The sequence below is a fragment of the Globicephala melas genome, chromosome 7, assembly GCF_963455315.2.
Source record: "Globicephala melas chromosome 7, mGloMel1.2, whole genome shotgun sequence".
Taxonomy (NCBI): Eukaryota; Metazoa; Chordata; class Mammalia; order Artiodactyla; family Delphinidae; genus Globicephala; species Globicephala melas.
The window spans coordinates 58,448,082-58,469,530 of record NC_083320.1 but is presented as its reverse complement, the minus strand read 5'-3'; the positions used below and the strand labels follow the sequence as shown (position 1 = coordinate 58,469,530).

Genomic DNA, 21,449 nt, shown 5'->3' with positions numbered 1-21,449 from the left:
CTGAAATAACCATAAGACAGCAAATATATAACTAGTAAATATTTTACAAAAAAAAAATCCTATAAAGTGATACATAATAAGAAAGTCGTTATTATTAAGCTGAAGCACACTCACATACATTCCCATGCATATAGCTAAGAATACTTAATAGGCACTGCTTTTTCTTTTGTTTTGGTTCTCCAAGATGGTAAAGCTGTTAAGAATTTCGCAAAGTAATTTGGTGGTCTTTAAACTATACAGCCAAAATGTCTAAGTAATACCAAGTCACATTAAACCTTATACTTGGCCACCAATACAAATTTCACTTAATAATAGATTTAAAATAATGTCTCATCATATATCATAATCACGAAATGGGTAACTGTAGAAACATAATTACTTAATCATATTTAATCATTAAACTTTAACCAAATAACGACTTGAACTATTTATTCTAGTAACAATTAAAAGCTTGTTTTTTTTGCGGTGCGCGGGCCTCTCACTGCTGTGGCCTCTCCTGTTGCGGAGCACAGGCTGCGGACGCGCAGGCTCAGCGGCCATGGCTCACGGGCCCAGCCACTCCGCGGCATGTGGGATCTTCCCGGACCGGGGCACAAACGTGTGCCCCCTGCTTCGGCAGGCGGACTCTCAACCACTGCGCCACCAGGGAAGCCCAATTAAAAGCTTTTAAAAGTACTAATTTCAAGAGATCTAGACAACTAAGATGTTTACCTCTGAATATAGGAAAGGAAACAAATTGTTGGTATTCTCTTTTGGTCTCTTTTTCTCTTTTGTCTCAGATTTGGCCTGAAGTAAAGTTCTACAATGCAAGAAATATCCCATGCAAACTATTCCATACGATATTTTTTTTAAAAGACTCACAAAAAAAACACTTTTAAATAATAAAAACATTATTACAAATTGTTCTTTTTCAGTCTACATCTACCTGAACTGTCTGGTAAACCACTGATTTTCTTGGCTACGTACGTGTTACAACATACCTGCTGACAAGACTAAGGAAAAATCCATTTGGGTAGAGATGGCAAGGTATAGGGATTAGTCTTGATTAATGACAGGAGAAACACAGCAAGATTTTCTAACTGCTACTGTTCCATTTAAAAGTGTTCATGAAACAGTAAAATCTCTACAAATACGAAGTCTGGTACTTATATTTCTAAATAGACTTCTAACTGAATCACAAACTTAAAAAAAACTTTTTTTTGGTAGGGGAAGCAGAGAGGAAACAAAAATACAGTGAAAGGAAGAGAAATGCAAGTGACCTTATCCTTGTAAATTTCAGAAGGCAGAACATTACAATATTATAAAAAATAAAAATATGTATAATTAGGAGAAATAGAAGAAAATGGCAAGTTGCTATTCTTTATTTCTTGAGAATTAACAGGTTAACAAAATGTTTTAAAGACTTGTTTTAACTTGAGCTCATGAGAGGAAAGTATAAAACATTTTACTGCATTTATAGCATGTTTTTCATGCAACCAAAAGTGCAAAAAAAGAGCTATGTTGGTTGTATACCAGTGAAAATTACAGAAAAGCGTGCTTGTTGGAAAGCAAACATAATTGCAGTGGCTTATGTAAGCAGGACTCAAATTAGTTAAGAGAATTTATTGTGCAATTACAATTGCCAGACACTAATTAACTATATAGATCTATCATATATACGTTTTCATCAAATTATGAGAATTAAATTCCAAGACAAATGGACCTATCTACCACAGAATAATTTCACTTAATATATGTAAAATATTTTATTTAACCCTCATTATTCTGTAAGAAAGTTATTACTCTTCTGTTTCACAGGTGAGGAAACAAGGGCTATAAGGACACCAACCAAACTATCTTGAGTCCTGCTTATATAAAAACACTGCATAAATGTTTGCTCTCTAGCTGGTAGGGGTTTCTGTGTAATGTTTACCAGGATACAACCAACATAGACAACTCTTTTTTGCACTTTTTGTTTCATGAAAAGCATGCTATAAATGCAATAAGATGTTTTATACTTTCATGAGCTTGAGAGAAAGATAGATATTTGGGTAGATATTTGCCTTGTTGTGAGGATTAAACCAAATGAGACAACATATGTAAGTGCCCCAAAGTCTGGCATATAATAGGTGTTGAACAAATAGTAGTCATTATTCTGCCCAAGACTTGGATCTATGTGTACATATACATACATACATATGAATATGCATATACAATGTTCTTTCAATTATATTGCTATGTGTTAGTGAAGCATCTGAACAGAATATTATACAAATTACCTGCATGCACTTCAGCTAATAAAAGAGATACATACACATGCACATACATGCACAATTCCCTAACCCAGAAAGGTCTCAAAAACACATCCAAGTAACTGAAAATGCAAGGAAACAGAACAAATCAGTATGTGGTTAAAAACAAACACACAAACAAAACCAAGTGGTGGAAGAATGTACTTATCTTAAAAAAGAATTGATAACATGTATTTTCCACGTAAAAATATATAAAATATTTTAATTATTGATCCGACAAAGGGTTATTAAATTGGTACAGAGATAAGTCCATGATAATAAAGATAAGGTTTCAGGTAAAATTTTTATATTACCTTCAGTTAGCATTCTCTAATCAGGTTATAGTGAAATTTTAGTCTCAAATTTTATAGTGCATGAACTATGTCTAAATGAAATGTATAGTGATAGGGAATGTGGCAAGTATGTGATCTATTTCTCAGGCCTTTTCAACCTTTCCAACATCACCAGTGCACCAATGCTGAGACATCATGGCGCAGTAGTAAAGAACGAGAACTCTGGACATAAACTGCTCAGGTTTGAAGCTTGGCACCATTCTTGGCTAAGTTCCTCAGTCTCTCTATACTTGCTTTGACTTCCTTAAAATACTAATAGTACTTACTACTCTATAAGGTTGGTGGGAGTCTTAAATGTAATGCATATAGTTAAGTGTTCAGTACATGTTGACTGCTGCTGACTACTACTAACATAACAACAACACTTTAGGCGCATAAATTATCCGTTGTTGTTCTATTTCATGATATTCTTTCATTTCCCTGTTCATTTACACACCAACTTCCTTACCCCAGCAGTGAAGAATTGTTCTTAACAAACTGTATGGTATGCTAGAAGAAAGAAAAAAGGAAAATTTTGCTTATCATATTAATATATAAAAACTGATCTGTAGTTATAAGCTGTTTTCTGAGGTCTAGTCTGTAGTATTATTTTAGACTTGGCAACTTGATGCAATTTTTATATCGGCTTCAATGAGAACAGTTGTATTTTCGCCACCAAAATTTTCATATATGGTATTAATATGTTTAAAAATGGATGCTAAAGCAGGTACTAAAATATTTTGCTGTAACAGTAACATATAGTTAACAAAACTACAAGGCAAGAGAAAAATGGCAGCAGCAAAAAACTTATTATCCTAAGAAGAGCAGATAGTTGCCATCTTGAGAACTGTTTCCTTTTATTAACTAAAACCCTAAACAATTTGGTGGAGATGTTATTTCCTGAGATAAAACATAGCAGAACACAAAGTTAATTAAAGCAATATTTTCAAAGATCTCTGAAGATTCACAAATGTATCTTGCAGTGTCGTGTGGAACTGGCACAAACATTCAAGTCAAATGGGTCTATTTCTTCTACTACAAGAACTTGGGCATGTTCTGAATCTCTCCAATTGTCTTATCTGTAAAATGGGCATGATAATATCTATGTTTCATAAATATCCTTAAATTTTTCATGTTTCATCTATTCTTCTATTAACATCTCAGCAATTTCTAACCTCTAAAGGATGCCTGGCACACAGCAGGAACTCAATAATAAATGATGGTTTACTATGTATGTCTTTGGGTTTGGTACATGAAAAGCTAAGTCACTGTCACTTAATGGGAGGGTGGGGGCAGGACAGAGAAAAGAAAAATGGCACAATTTAAAAGGTAACAATTTTAAGTATAAATTATGTATGAAAACTACTAGTGACCTTCATGTTTCCAACATCCAGATATGCTCTTTGGGAAAAAATGAAACATCACTTAAAAAAAAAAAAAGCTAAAAAACAATTACCAACAGACAGATGTTATTCGATCTTTTCCTTTTACATTTCAAAATGGACTAAACCCAAAGATAATTTCCACAGACTGTTCTTTTTAGAGAATTTCTAAGGAAAATGTTGACAATCACCTAGGAATATTGATGAGTACTCCCTTGATATTAATGACAAATACTTAAAGTACTAAAAAGGCACCTTTGTATCTGTATTAATGGAAACACAATCTTACTTATCTCTCTGCTAGCTGAACACATTCCTAAACTAAAATGCAGATCTCTTAATTCAACTATGAAAATGCTTCATTTTAGTAAAAATTCAACTCGAGGCCAAATAGTAGTGTCATGGAGGCCATCTTGAGATTTGTCTGAGGATCCAATGAAGTAACCTAAGTTGAAACACTGTGAAGTTTTGATAAATGTTGGTTGTTATTATTCTTAGTAAAGTTCAATCTACTTATTTGAGGGCATACATCAAGGGACTTTTAAAAGAAGTGATTTACGAGTAGTAGTGTGGGGCACATGAAATTCAAAATCTATATAATTGCAAATTTTACTTGAACACATTTAGGATGGTTTAATATGCTTTTTAATTGCAATGTATTTGAATAAAAACTTATTAGCTCTTTTCAAGTGGTTGTCTTCACATTTTATATTCTTTTTCGATGTTCCATCACATTTGCCTTTGAATTTGCTGTTCCCTCTCCCTGGACTAAGCTTTCCTCAGATCCTCCCTCTCTCATGGTGCACTCCCTTGCTTCTTAAAGGCCTTTCCTGACCAGCCTAACTAAAATAGCACCCTCCTACCCTGCTTTATTTATTTATTTATTTTATTCATGCATTTATTCTTTCATTCATTTGTAAAAATCAAAAATGTTTTTTGGGAATTTACTATGTACCAATTACTACCCTAAGTGATCAAGTGTATCGATTCATATAACAGTCATACCAACTTTATGAGGAAGATAGTTATTATTTTTATTTTTAAAATGAGAAAGGTAAAATTTCCAAAAGATAGACTTTAAAAGCCAGATATAAAATTCTGGCAGCCTAATTTTCTGCCAGAATTTTATATCTGGCTTTTAAACTTTACCAGCACATTATTCATTCAACAAACATCCTCTGGCTGCTAACTAAATGCTAATTATGCATTATGCTATGTGCTAGGTTTATTTGAAAAAAGAAGATAGAGTGATAGTCTTTCAGCAATAAAATTATACACAATAAAGAGGGCTGTGGCAAAGGAAATGGAAAAAAAATATTAAAATGTGAGAAATATTATGAAAAAAGTTTACCAAGAGTTAATATTTAGTTTTAAAGAAAAAGAAGTATAAATCTTAAATATTAATTCTGAGATTTCAAAGATGCAGATTAGTATAATGATGGTATCATAAACATAGATGAGGAAATAAAAATGATCAAGTGAAATAGTGATATAAGTTAAGCCACTGAGGTAATCTATTTTTTTTTCTTTTTTAAAAATTTTTATTTTATATTGGAACATAGTTGATTAACAACGTTGTGTTAGTTTCAGATGTACAGCAAAGTGATCCTAATCATTTCCTGACATTATATTAAATATTTGTTTGTTGGTTGTCTATTATTCCATGAGACTATAACCCTTATGGGGGCAAAGGCTTTTTTAAATCAGTCTCAATGTTTATTTGCTTAGAAAAGGAAAAAGGAAGCATAGTACCTATCTCTTCACTGAGCTCACAGTCTTCATAAGAATACATAAACTTGAAATTTATATTCATATTGACAGTTTTTATGAAGTTAATTGTCTTCTTGATAATAAGCATTAAAAAGACTGAACCAGGTACCAATGTGCAGCCCCAAATTTATAGACAGGGGTGTACTCAGAGTTCCTAAGTCAGTTATTTTGAAACACATTTTTTAGCAGAATTTTTAAATTGGTAATAAAAATGGTCACAGATACCAAAATATGTCTCACCCAAACTGTACTATTTTTACTACATGGTGGATTAAGTAAGCTTTTGAGGGTGTTTTATAATCAAATGTTTTTGATGGGGAAATGTTTTCTAGGTCAATTTAGAATAAGGAAATGCAATATTTTGAGTAATGTAACTACCTTCAAATATAGATATGCCAATTCTACAAATAAGTTTTATTTCCACTTTGTTCTCATTCTAGACAGAGCAATAGTTACTATGAGGAAGATAAGAGCATGGTAAGATCCAGAAAAGACTTATTTTCAAGGGGTAGAGATATGGGAGTAGGAATGAGAGGAGGGGGAAAGACCAGGTCTTATCTTCAATTCAGTCCAGAAAAGTTGCTCATGAATTATGTATCTGCCAACCTCAGGAATGCTCTGGATTGTCCCACGGTCACAAAAACATCTTACCATGACAAACCTACATATGAGGGTTGAGAAGGTACTAGACATTTGCATGGGCATCTTTTCATTGTGAATTTGCTATAATTCACTAAAATCATAAAATTCTAGCACTAGAAGGGAACCTTAGAGATGATCTCCTTTAATTCTTTATTAACCTTCACTGCCTCATCCCCAACACACATATAAACATTCAGAAATAGAGAAGCTGTGATATAATGGAACTGTTTTAAAAGGCTTTAAAGAATAAACACCATTTTTTTTTTAAAAAATTATGCTATCATAACAGTTCAAGAATGATTTACTCTAATGGAAGCCCAGGAGTGACAATAAAATCCTCTAAGCTTCAAATGATGAAGCCACAGGGCCTAACCTGAGAGAGAGATGAGGGCAGAGTCCTATGGAAGATGGTGATATCATGGGAGTTTTATCGCTACCGCCACTGTGCAATAGAGATGGTTCTCAGTTTGTTTTTGTTTTGGATGACAACTGTTTCAAAGCATAGAATTACAGCTGTAAACATATACATGATACATTTTGTTTCTTTATTGATATAATGGAAAGAAAAACCAAGGGAATGTATCCCAAAGATACATTTAGAAGACTTACCAAGTCCTTTTTCTATTACTGTATTCTTTTTGAGTTATGTTAATTAAATTTCAGAAATATTGTTTATACAGAACACATTTTATGTGAACATTCTGATGAACTGTCTTCAATACATGAATGGCTATATAATTTGCCTGAGGTTGAAGAACTAGTTAGCAGCAAATAAGGACCACAAAACTAGCATTTCAAATTCTAAAGCAGCTGTATTCTTAATACATCAAACTTCCTGATAACATACACTACCTAATTTACAAATAGACTATATGCTCTAAGTTTCTTAGAATTCACTTTCCTTACAGAATCAATGTTATCAACGGTATCCAGCATTTTGGTCCAGCCTTCAGAAGTCTATTTAACTTATAATGTAGATGAACTACAGTAGTATCTCCAAAGGTAGATCTAGTGACTGGGGAAAAGGAGAGACCACAGAAGACAGGGGCACAGAAAATAATACTCCTCTCCTATCCTGCATAAGCAGGAGATATTAGGCAAAACATTGAAATTGCCCCAAATGGCACTTTCTCCTTTCCTTTTCTACAGCCTTCTCCCAGGAAAACACTGTTATTGAGATCGCATATACTACAGTTAGACTCCATTCTTCAGCCTTCACAAGGCCCTGCCCTATCTCTCATCACCAACAGTCCTAAGATTTCTGGGCTTCAACAGTCGCCTCTGTCTATACCAACTACTACTCAAAACTCCCATTTTATGAGTGTAGTTCATCTCAACTCATAGTTTTAGAAACAAAATCTGACTCAACAGTCCTTAACCTCTGGGACACAGATTTTTAAGAATATTAATAGACCTTGAAGTATTCACCAAAGTGAGTCGGGTAGAGAGGCAGAGAAACTCTCTGTGTACATGAATCACTCATGATTTGAGGAACATTATATAGCTGTATGCCAAAGTTTGTCTTTCATTTCCTAGGTTATATATGTGTGTGCATGTATGGGGGATATATGTTTTAATTTCATGAAAGAATCCTAGAGAACACTTGTTTTTTGTGAAAGAGCTTTAGGCTCTTAAAGCTAGAAGAAAATTTGTAAAACTTCTCCCTATTATATGCAGTGAAATTCTTCAGCCACTTTAAAAAAGATGAAAGTCCTGACACATCTCATAAATTATATTGCTCATAAATTAGTAAGTCAACAGATGGTGCTAATGAAGATAAAAACTGACTCCCAAAAGTACAGTATCACTTTCTCAAATTCAGTGAACGATCTTGCAAAGAGAAATTATTGCCTATAAACTGTATTGGGCAAAAAGGCAAATAGGCCAGGGGAAATTCCTAACATGCCTAATATGGTGGGTCAATAGCATTATATCCATATAAAAAGATGTGCTTTCTTCCATAATTATCTTTTTAAAAATTTTATTTATTTACTTATTTTTATTTTTGGCTGCATTGGGTCTTTGTTGCTGCACACGGGTGGTGAGCAGGGGATATTCTTCCTTGTGATGTGCGGGCTTCTCATTGCAGTGGCTTCTCTTGTTGCAGAGCACGGGCTCTAGGCACATGGGCTTTAGTAGCTGCAGCATGTGGGCTCAGTAGTTGTGGCGCATGGGCTTAGTTGCTCTGTGGCATGTGGGATCTTCCTGGACCAGGGCTCGAACCCGCGTCCCCTGCATTAGCAGGCAGATTCTTAACCACTGTGCCACCAGGGAAGCCCTATAATTATCTTTTTCAAACATGGAATCAGAGGTGTGATTTGGTTTCATTATGACTGCGTGCTCTAGGGCACTAACATCTCTTGACAGGAATTATGAAATTGCTGAAAGAGTAACCAAAAACCACTTAATGAAACCAGAAAAGTACACAAGTATTATTACATGTACATACATATACAAATGCTAAAGGACATTCAAATAAAGATTCCTGAATGGCCAAAGGTCTTTTCCCTCCCACTTCTTTCAGCCTTCCATCTTTTGTAATAAAAAGATTGTCTTGCTTTAGTATATTTTTTTTCACTCTCAAGATTTTGGCCAGAGAAATTAAGAAATATTCAACTCCACAAAATCCATTCACCAGAAATTATTGAAATTCTAATTCATAGTGCATATGGTACTGTTTCAAAGCTTTGTCATAATACAAATTAAAAATAAATAATTGATAATTATCCAAGAGCAAAAATAAGAAACTATAAAACAGAGAAGGGGTCTTAAGAAAATTTTTTCTTTTTGAATTTATTTACAACTTACTTCAGTAAAATTAAGAATATTTTGGGGCTTCCCTGGTGGCGCAGTGGTTGAGAATCTGCCTGCCAATGCAGGGGACACCGGTTCGAGCCCTGGTCTGGGAAGATCCCACATGCCGCAGAGTAACTAGGCCCGTGAGCCACAACTGCTGAGCCTGCACATCTGGAGCCTGTGCTCCGCAACAACAGAGGCCGCGATAGGGAGAGGCCCGCGCACCGCGATGAAGAGTGGCCCCCGCTTGCCACAACTAGAGAAAGCCCTCGCACAGAAACGAAGACCCAACACAGACAAAAATAAATAAATAAATTTATTTAAAAAAAACGAAAGAATATTTTGTATAGGATTTACCAATTTAATCAATCTCATACTAAAAAAAGAATCGCTCAGTTTAGGCTTCCAGAATATCCTTAACTTGTTCTATCACCCTTTTATATCTGGCAAAGAAGCAAATAAACACTAGTCCTCATAAAGCAATCTCCACTAAAAGTTACAAATTATAGCTTTTAAAATTTAATTCAGCTAAAAAACTCCTCACATGTTAAAACAAACTTACCAACATTACATTGTGATTTCAAGAAGGTAGGAACACAGTTACAATAAAAAATGTTTTCTCACAGCCTTCATAATGTTAGGTACTTCAAGATGAAGCTGACACAACATTCCCCCCAAACCATAAGAACCACAAGTGATTTTTTAAAAAAACAGAAATTATAATCCCAAAGAAACACTGCATGGATATTTCAGGGCTTTTACTTTGCCAGACTAGTGGATGATAAAGTGAAACATTTAAAAAAAACCTTATACATGTGAATCTTGCTTTATATACTAGTGTATGTTCCTGAAAACTTTATATGAATTGAACCTAATTTCAAATCTACTTGGGAAGCTTTCTGAACTAAAATGAATAATTTATTTAAGAATAATTAATCATTCCCATTTTATTTGTTTCGAGTAAATCGAATGTATAACAATGTGATTTTTTTCAAAGCAGCATTATCTGTGTTAAATTTCTAGCTTCAATGAATAATCTTGTCAGAAATTGATGACTTCTTATAGTAGTTTTACAGAATACATCATGGCATTCCTGAAAGGCCAAGAAAATGCTGTGGGAAGAAGGTTATATTAACCTTCTACAAATATAATTGTGAAGTGGACTTTTGCTCACGTTGAGTTAAGTGTATAGCCTGAAAATAATGGAAATCAGTGAATGATAGAAATTGGTGAAATCACCTATAATAGTGAATACTGCTCCTACTGATAAGACGTAATGGAAATGTGCTACTACATAACATGTGTTGTGGAGAACAATGTCCAAGGATGAGTTAGGTAGAACAATTTCTGTCAGACCTCCAACTGTAAACAAGAAAATAAAACCTAAGTCTCACAGTATGGCAGATGATCACTCAACATTACCTCTGGGGAGTGTTGCCAATCAACTAAATACTTCTACTCCTATAGGAATAGCAATAATTATAGTAGATGTGTAAAGTATGCTTATGTGTCAACATCTATACTTATTGTGAATAAATGATGCGCTTGCACAAGAAAGCCTAAGAACCAATCGATATTATAGCTCAAACTATCCCTATATACCTGAAAGGTACTTTTTTCCTGAATAGTATATAACATATATAAATATAATTTTATATTATATATACATACATTAAAAATTATAGGCAAAAAATGTTCACACTTCCCCTTTGTAAATAGTTGCTGAGATATAGTATCTGTAATTCTTATATACAGTTCAAGATATCAAGAATATATTGGGCTTATTCCATGATTTTCCCCCTAGCCAGGTATACAATATACAGTATCATCAAACTACATTTAATTGTTATGTACAAATTATGTGGAAAACTAACAAAAACAGAAAAGCTGGGGTAGGGCAGACAGAATCATAGTAAAATATGAATTAATAAAACATTTTTCTATTTAAAATTCATTTAGTGAACCTGACACATTGCCCTTGATTACAAAACAGCTTAAAAGACTGCAACTACTTGTCTACCTATCTTGAATCAATTTCAACACTCAGATTAATTGACTCTTATATAATATTAGAGAATAATGTTCAGTGACCACAAGCCCACCAGGGCATATGCAAATACATGTTTTACACACACATACACACACACACACACACATGCATACAAGAAGTCTGAATGTCTTAAATTTTAGTTATACTTTTCAGTTGAATATGAATATGTAGTATAATAAACAACAAAATAAAATTATCCTTTATCAACAGTTTTAAGAAGGATGGGAACAAGAGAACACAAAAAAGAAACAAAATTGGAAGCTATGTAGGTGTACAAAATTAGTTCTACCAATTTCATAATTGGATAGGATATACTACTAACAGAGCAGCAAAGGTGCAAAGATTGAAATTTACACCCCTAATTAAGCAACAGTTTGGCAGGTCTAATGTCCTATACCTGCTTGACACCATGACTCATTAGGCGATCTCAAACGAAAATTAATACTACATGTAATAGGATCTTAGTTATAAGTAACTGATCATGTTTAAAATATGAAATTCTCAAGTGTTCAAAAATCATTGACATCTGCCAGAGATGACGACGACGACAACACAACAACAATTTCTGCATAGTTTTATTCATTCAAAGAACAACAATATATAATAATAAAAAAAATTTCTGTGGATTCCCCTTACAACATCTTGATTACTGTCATCTAATCACAACACAACTGTAACTAACCCGGCTGCCATGTTATTAGCTTCTCTTCAGGGGCTAGGTCTTAATCATAAATCAATGAAATGACTAATTCAACATTGTTAAAACCAGTGAGTAGATGCTTGGAACCATTCCGGCTTTTACATCTTTCAAAAAGGTCAATACACCTACTCAGTAACACAATAGACTTGTCTTTCAAAATGCTTCCTTATTTTCTAGGACTTAAAAATTAACATGTTTCCATTTAAATTTAAAGTGAACTTTAGTAATTAAAATGTTCATTACTTCTGAAATGGTGACCCCCTAAAATATATTTGTCTTCCTCTTGTGGCCAGAATCACAAACTCCTCCTCCTCTTTCCTGACCATTTAAAATAGCTTTCTAGATCTAAAAGACCCATGAAAATATTTATTACTACTTCCTGCATCAGTCTTAATTTGCTACAGTAACATTACATAATAACCTTAAAAAACAAAACCTTTTTCTTTTGCTAAAGGAGCAACTTATGCAAATGGAGCTGAGATATAAACATTACCAAAAAACAAGATGCTAACACAAATTTAAAGGATTTAGTAATTTAAATATATTTTAACTATTTACATCTGCTTGCAATGTTATAAGTGATGAAAACCTAGTGTTCATATCCTTCATAATAAAAATTTATTCTGCACTTTAATACAAAGGCTATGTTGCATAAACAGATTTAAAGCTGTAGCAGAGTGGCTGAATGAAAGGAGAATGGCAATCTTTCTGGCTCCAGTAGATGCCATTCCCTATCACACAATGTTTCCCACTCATAAATACATGACAAATACTTCCTCAATCATTTTTTACGAGCAGGGATGCACAGGGGGTAGTCAATGGCTAGCTTGAGGGAAAATAGGAACAGCAGGTGGCAGAAACTGTACAGAAAATGGCTATGTGGTAAATTCTCTTCTGGAACATCACTCAGTTACCCAGTCTTTGATCTTTCAGCTACAATTACACTAACTTCCACAAGATCTGACTCCCCCCACCCCCACCAAACATACACGCTACCCCAAACCAGATCATCAGTCATACATAAAATCTAAAATTTGATTTTATAAATAGGATCATCCATACCTCTACATTTTTATAAATTAAAATGTGCTATTTAGACAAGAGTTTACTTTCAATTGGCTATAACCATATCATCATCACCACTGGTCTCACAAAAAACATGGGGTGTCTGGCGACAGCTAAATCACAGACTGGCGTCTCCCAAGCAGTCTGTCTACCATTAGGGTCTGGGAAATAGTATTTACTGTACAATTAGAGCCAGGGAGTTCTACCTGTAATCATCCAAATACAGGTGTGAGAAGCTCCTTTGGGCAAGGAAACTGACTCATCCCTTTTCATGTAAACTTTGATGTCTGTATTGTTTCACGGAGCCCTGGGAAACCTTACCATTCACACTACAATGAGATTTATTAATTGAAGTCAAATAATATATTTAAAATTCCTTCCCAAAGGTAACAATTTTTAACATATCAATCACAAAATTTATAAGAATTTTATATAAGAAACAAGACAGAACTGTTTATTTTAAAGTTAATTATCTACTAGAAGACACTGACCAGTCAGAACTGAATTTTCATGTCAGGTTTATGCTTTCTAGAACATTACAAATTAAGAGGCCAAATTCAGTTTCCTATCAGGAACACAAAATGTCTTATAGTAATATCAACAGGGCATTTTTAGTTGCAGTAATTTCACAGAATTTATTCTAATGATTTATTGGAGTTAACCATCTGACATTAATTATTGTTTTGGCTTCCAGTCTATGAATGTTTATTTTTCAGTTTAAAGCTTCTCACTCTTTGATATCATATGGAAATGAGAATTTTTAATGGAAAATTGAAACCATGTGCATCTAAGTACTTAATGAAGTACAGGGGAAAACAAATGAAAATATATTTTAGGAGAATTCAGATATTTTACCTTGGATAGTTTTGGTTTGTTTGTATGACTTAACAGTATAAAATACTGAGGGTCCAGTGAGTACCATGCCAAATGTGTACATGCCCTTATGTTACATAAACATATGATTTTTTGAAGTTACTAGTGAACTAAAGGAAACCTGGCACATTTTGGTTACATGTCAAAAATGACAATCAATACATGAATGCATAGTTTTTACCTTTGTGTATTTTAAAGTATTTTGAAACAAATACCTGGTCTTTCCCTCCACCATAGCTTTTTTTTTAATTAAAAAAATGTTTTTTAAGGGCTTCCCTGGTGGCGCAGTGGTTGGGAGTCCGCCTGCCGGTGCAGGGGACGTGGGTTCGTGCCCAGGTCCGGGAGGATCCCACATGTCACGGAGCGGCTAGGCCCGTGGGCCATGGCCACTGGGCCTGCGCATCCGGAGCCTGTGCTCCGCAATGGGAGGGGCTGCGACGGTGAGAGGCCCGCGTACCAGAAAAAAAAAAATGTTTTTTAAGTATTCAATCTGGATTTTAAAACTTATGCCCAGCTACAATTCCAAGTAGATATTTTAAAGTCACATATAAAATCAACAAAGCTAGAATTTCCTAGTTTAAAAAGTTTTATTGCTCTAAGTAGATTTATTCTCATTTTGCAAAGGAAATATTGTCTATTCAATAAATTTGATAATTAAATATGTATAATTCAATATTGCCTAATGTAATTCCTTTTTTTTTCCTCTTAAGTTCTCTCAGTGTAAATCATTAGGAGATTCATCTCGGAATGTTAACACTAGGCAAAGCTTTCTCATCCATTTTAAACTTTTTAATAATAAGGAGAAAAATTTTAAATCAAACATAGCAGTAAGTACATATGTATGTGTGTTTGTGTGTGCTCAGATATGATATGTCGGGGTACATCTGGGGAGAAAAAAAACTTACCATTTGTTTTTCTTTCTAATGTAGTCTTTTTCAGAAAGATTAACCAAGTAGACCATTGGTTTTGAAGTCAGAAATAAGTGTTTATTCAACACTTCAATCTAAAGTGGGAGATAGAAAAAGAGTCCTTTTTAAAAGTTGAGTAAATATTAAGTCACTAAAGAATTTGAAAGAAAACTATTTAAACAGGAAGCCATTTTTATAATTCTTGTTTCTAAAAGATTAGTTGTCACAAAATATCAGGAGTAGGGGAAAAGAAAAAATAACAAGGCTGGGAATAAGAAATCATTGAGAGAAATAAAGTTTAACTAGATATAATAATAAGTGTAAAATAATGACAATTTTGTTCTCTAAGAAATCGAAGCAAAGGTAATAATAGATCGCATCATATTTATAATTTACCTCTTTGTCATTCCAATCATGACAGAAGCGAACAGGTTTCTTTTGATCTATAACCCAGGATTTGACTTTGCACATTATGTCCTATACACAATTGAGAAAAAAAGTAAATACAAGATGAATACTAAGCATTTAGATACTAAATATTAAAATTAAAAGTTTTCAAACCCTCAATTAAAAGTTGACTATAAAAATAAAGGCAACTTTTTTATGAAAGAACTAAGTTGCACAGAAAATTATTTTCAATATCTCATTAAAATACGAAATGAAACATTAATGTGGCATTAAAATTTTACCATATGAAATGTGGAATACTAGCAAAATTAGTAACAATCTTAAAAATTTCAAACCATTAAAACATACCAAAGACTACAAGAGTTAATAATATCTCAACATTATCTAGTGATGTAAACTGCAAGATAAACATGCTATTAGGAAACGGGGGGGGGGGGGTGGGGGAACACTGGAGAAAGACTGAATTATCATTTTTTCCTTAAAAAGGAAAACAAAATAGATGAAATTGAGCCTATTATTGATGATCTACCCTCCAAAATATTAAATAAACTGACCAAAACCCTTTTTATTCTGAATTAATTTTTTGCTGACACCTTCTCCCTGCCCACTTCTCCTGTCCCTGCTCCAACCCACCCCCCCCAACCTGCCAAAGCCTCCATTACACAATGGCAAGAGCCCTGCACTGGTGACCTCCAACCAGCTGCATTCACTTTCAGAACATCTCTCTCTGCTGGAAATCTAAAGGCCTTTTAGTTAGCAAGCTAGTGTGCATTCAGAAGGAGTAACTGCAGGAAGAGCCCAATGTGCTTTGTTTCTCTGGCCTTTCTTCACAGAAAGATTAATCATCTGTGAAATGGAAACGGCAAACAGCAAGTGACACAAACTGAACCCTTCAAGCCTTTCCTCATCAGTTTTGTGGTTCTGAATCTAAAAGCTGCGTGTGGCAAGGTTCTCCTTACAGGCAGGTGTTAATAAAAGGCTCTTGGGTCTGAAAGGTCAAACTTAGCTCTTCCAGAAGAAGTGCGTTTGAGAGTCATCTGTTTTTTGTTGTTGTTGTTGTTAAAGATAACTTATGGGTATGTTTTAAATATGCATTTCTCAAAATTTATTGTAATACACAATTATTAGTAACAGATTTCTTAGATTTTCATTGATGTATTTTACTTTATCATAAATCATTAGTCTTCTATAAATATCCACTTGTTAAATTACCTCAGTATTTAGTATACCTTCCTTCCAAATCTTGCTGTTACCAACAGGAAAAATAAGGAAAAAGCCCTATATCCTTAGATCCTGATTTGAAACCCTCCAGGAAAAGGACTTCCCACAGACTTCAACAAGGAAGGGGCAAGCCGAAAACTTTTAATGAAATCTAACATGGTCTGCTTAAGAATAATCACTTTTACTCTTCTATTTCACTCATAAATGTTTAAAAGTGGCTAATGTAACACCATTTCCTACAAGGAGAAGATCAAAGTGCTATATTACAAATGCATTATGATTAAAAAAGCCCTGTGCAGCCTTGCTATTAACTGTTCTTTAAACCCTAAAAGGCTTCCCATAGATCTCACTTGGCACTGCATATACAACCTTTGACAAGTAATGTAGACCATTTTTATTCATTGCCTAAAATTGTAGGCAATTATGTGCGTCACACTGGCCACCTGCAAATTCTGAATGCCTGCTCCAGTTGTCAGTGCAAAAAACTAATGTCGGAGGGGATTAATCTAGGGGGAGAGAGTCCTCTTTAATGGCTCCAGCAGGTGAAATGGCCCAGCTGGTTACTATGATGAGAGGCCAGAACAGCTTATGTGGAGACACGCAACAAGATTATACAAAAGAAGGAGAAAACAGTGGTACCATCTTACATTTGGTTCCACTAGTTTTTTTCAATTAAAAAAAGAAAAGAAAATAGACAAAGGAAAGCCAAACCAAAAATAAGGAAGGAAATTAAATCTTAATCATATAAAAAGTATAAAATACTTTTAACTATAAACATTTTCACAAAACCAAAGGGCCTCAATAAATGCTGATTGCTAGTGAAGGAATTTCAGTATTTCAGTTTCATTTTAAATTAACTAAAGCACCACTTCAGAAATAGAGATCCTATCACAAAATCTTTTAGGCGTTAGTTTCTTTCCCCCTTCACATCACCATATTATATTACAAATTAGGAGCACTCAAATTTTAGGTAAAGAGAATTAATTCATAATTAAAGTTCTAAAGAAGTATATTCACTAAAGCCACATTCAAATCCTTTTAGAAAAATTTAAAGATAACCAAGTTTTTAAACAGTTTAAAGTAAAAATATTTTAAAACTTAAAATATTTTATTTTATACTCAGTACTCTCTTAATTATCCCTACAAAAGATTTAAAAGCCAAGAAAAGACACCTTAGATTATTAAGATGCCAGTTTTACTTAAGACAAATCAAAAATAGATTGCTTTCAGATAAGATTACCTTATGTAAATGATCATTATATGGTATAGCTGCAAAGTGCTGTCTTTCTTACATAAAGTAAAAATATTTAGTTTTAGCAAAATTAAAGATGCTACGTTCCTTACCTGAAAAACTGTTGATCAAATGAAAGAAAACATTTGGACTTATTTGTATAAACTACTTAATGGATTGACTGAACTTTTCCTATGCTTGTATATATAAACATATATATTAATAATTATAGTTAGAACAATATTCCATTTAATTGAATTTGGTTAACTGAAAAAACAACCTATTACGTAACTTAACCTACTTTTAACGAATTAGAATACAATAAAAGCATAAAATAGAAACACTAATGCTTGATGCATCAGAAGTTACTTTAGAATTTTGTGTCTTTAGTAACATCGTTATATAGAAATACAGATGTAGGAGGAGGACTGTTCTGATAACTTTAACAAATTCCTCATTTCCAAAATAAATTCTGTACATGATGAAGACTGTGCAAAAATTCCTGGTCAGTTGAACTTTTTTGGTTATATTGCAACAACATGAGTATCTAACTTGAAGTAACCACTTTATGTTTAAATGTGGGAATAAATCCTAGATCCACCACTTACCAGGTCTATGACCTATTAGTTCATTAATAAAATGCAGATAATGATGCTATCTACCTCCTGCGGGTTGTTGTAAAGATCAAAAGAGATAATGCATATAAGGTGTTTAGCATAGTTCTTGGCACAGAGTAAGCTCTCGATAAATATGAGTTTTGTCATTGTTTTTATGATTGTTGAAAGATTAAATACTAGTGATCTACAAAATGCCAATATAGTCTCTTGAGTACTCCTTTAAAGCACACATCTTCTCCAACTGGAATAATTGTTTATTAGTCCTTTTCTTCAAATTTCTGACGGTTACCAACAATACTGGCTCTCAGTGAAATCTCAATTCAGGCTTCTAGCCTTAACATTCTATAAGGACTAGCTTTTGCTGAACAACTACCTTTAAACTCCAAAAAAACTTAATCCAAACTCACCTTGAATACTTTGCTCTTCTGCTGTGACTCTTATTGATGATAGCCTCACATTTAACCTTTAGAAATGCTCTATGTTCTTGATATATTTTATTACTGTTGTTGTTAACAGCAGCTATAATGTATTTAGACTCAGAGAGGATGTATGATTTGCCTAAATTCCTATTGCCAGTAAGGGGCAGAGCTGAGATTCAAATTCAGGTCTAAGTGACTTGGAAATTCACGCTCTGTCCAATCACCCTGGCCTGTCTTCCTTACTGCCTTTCTAATTACTCCTGTTTAGCCTAGGCATTCCCAAGGCTGTTATTCAAAGTCCTCATTCTCATTCCAAGGTCAATAGGAAAATTCTATATTCTTTCTATGTGGGTAAAATATCTGATTGTCAATCCATGAACCACAAAAATAATATTTTCTTTGCAAACACTAACATAACCTCGTTATGTTATATAACCCATATAGACTTTCTAAGACTACTTGACTTCTCTATTTTGGTATTTTCTAGTTCCCACAGCAGAAATTATTAATCCATGATCCATAAATGGATTTCAGGAGTTTCCTAATACCCTGAAATTGTATGTAAAGTTCTATGTTTATGTGCATTTGAGGGATAATGGCACATATCTTCCAAATGCTTTTAAAAAGGATTCACGATCCAAAAATCCAAGAACCATGGTTATGTGACTCCATGGCAATACCCAACTGCTCCAACGACAGCCAATTTAAGTATATGTTCTAGGTTCATGGACTCCCATACTTGAGGTCCAGAAACACTGACCTAAAACCTGCTTCAGCCAGACTCTGCACTCAAAATTCATCTATTCTTATCAAAACCGTGCTGATAAAAATTCTAGCCACTATAATGTTTATCTAACACAATTACAGTTAAAATCATAACAGGGTTGTTGGAAAACATTACAAATTAAATATATCATTATCCTAAAAGAATGAATTACTTGAGAGTTAAATATGTTTAGAGAGAAAAATATATAGCTTGCTTTACTATATATTTAAATAAATCATAAAGCTGCTACAGTAATTGGAACAGTGTGATACTAGCACAAGAAGAGAGGTATAGATTAGAAGCAACCTAAAAACCCATAAACTGGAGATTCGTTAATAAATTATGGGACATCCATACAACAGGACAGTTTTTATCCATTAAGACAAGACATATTTGTATATATATTTGCATAGGAAAATGTCCAAGATACATTGCTAAGCAAAAAAAGCAGGTTCAAAACAATGGAAAAAAGTTAAGAATATGGATTTTGTTGTCAAACAGATTTGGGCTCAAGCCCTGGCTCTATCACTTTGTAGCTGTGTAACTTTGGGGCAGCTACTTAACCTAAGTTTGCCTCTGTAAAATTGGGATAGTAACTCCAATTCAATATATGGTGATTGTGAGGATTAAATGAGAAAACACATGTAAAGTAACTGCCACAGTTCCAGGTACACAGTAAATATTCCATAGATATTAAGTATTATTATTTATGGCAGAATGCACAACGTGATTCCATTTGTGGTTCTGAAACTATATATAATACATATAAATAAATGCACTCATAAAATGAAACTGGATAGATGCCTTAACAAATTGGTAGCAATAGAAATCAGGAAGATTGGATCCCAGAGAGACTTTCCCTTTCTGCCTTCTTTTTTAAAAATATAATGCTGTTTTATTTATTTTTAACCAATAAATATCATCTTTAAGATAGGAAAAAAAATAAAGGTATATTCACAGGGTGAGGGGGAAGGGAGGACTTCATCTATCCTCTGCCCACCATCTGTAATCCTAAAATTTGGTGGCTAACTGGATAGGCTTGGCAGTTTATCACTCTTACTCTGCAATAATGATAGCTTCCAAGCCTGGTACTTCTCTCTAGCCAAACCCACTACCCTAATACCTGAAGTTAACACTCAGATGAGCTGACCTATGCTGGTTGGGTGGCTTTAACACACACAGCCAACAATGCACTCAGACCAAAAGAATGGCGGGCAAGGCCTCCAGCTCAAAATAGTCTGGTTAGAAGTCCACTAATACAGCTTCCACCTGCTCCAACCAAATACCCGCTTTAAACAACCCAAATAGAGGAAAATCCTAACTACACTTTCACTCATGAAACAGACCTCCATTGCATTCTAAGTTGAAATTAAATATCTGCCTGAATCAGAATATTAAGCATTTGTTTCCCTACTAGATGAATGCTGCTGTTTATGGAGACCAGAGTAGCGATCACTGACTACCATCTTTCTACATACTTCAGTGACTAAAACTTCCAGAAAAGAGTCAGGCAACACAGAAGCAAACTAAGACACCTGGCAGCAATGCTCTGATGGCTGAGCGAGTATGTGTGGAGGGTGGGGGGGAAATGTCCTTTAAGAATTAAAATGATCGGTTAATTCTAGCAATCATCTGTTAGAATGTTTGTTGGCAGTTGTTGGTTTTCAGTTATGTGATTCACTGAAGTAAACAGTGGAAACTTAAAACAGCAATGTTCCTAGCCCATTGGCTATAAAGTGGCAACCGGGATGGACACCCATTTATTTCTGAGGTATAGATCTCAGCGGAGGATTTGACTATTACTAAGAAGAAGGCAGGGCTTCCCTGGTGGCGCAGTGGTTGGGAGTCTGCCTGCCGATGCAGGGGACACGGGTTCGTGCCCTGGTCCGGGAAGATCCCACATGCCGCGGAGCGGCTGGGCCCGTGAGCCATGGCCGCTGAGCCTGCGCGTCCAGAGACTCTGCTCCGCAACGGGAGAGGCCACAGCAGTGAGAGGCCC

General features: G+C 34.3%; 1 protein-coding gene across 1 annotated transcript in view; it reads right to left on the bottom strand.

The window, feature by feature from the left end:
- OLA1 (Obg like ATPase 1) overlaps window positions 1–21,449 on the bottom strand; it is a 167,656-nt gene that overhangs the window by 31,203 nt on the left and 115,004 nt on the right. The window contains exons 6-7 of the mRNA XM_030851792.2: window positions 15,185–15,265; window positions 14,786–14,883 (exon numbers count right to left, since the gene is read on the bottom strand). Of these exons, the coding sequence (XP_030707652.1) occupies window positions 14,786–14,883; window positions 15,185–15,265 (179 nt within the window). The remainder of the gene's footprint in view (window positions 1–14,785; window positions 14,884–15,184; window positions 15,266–21,449) is intronic.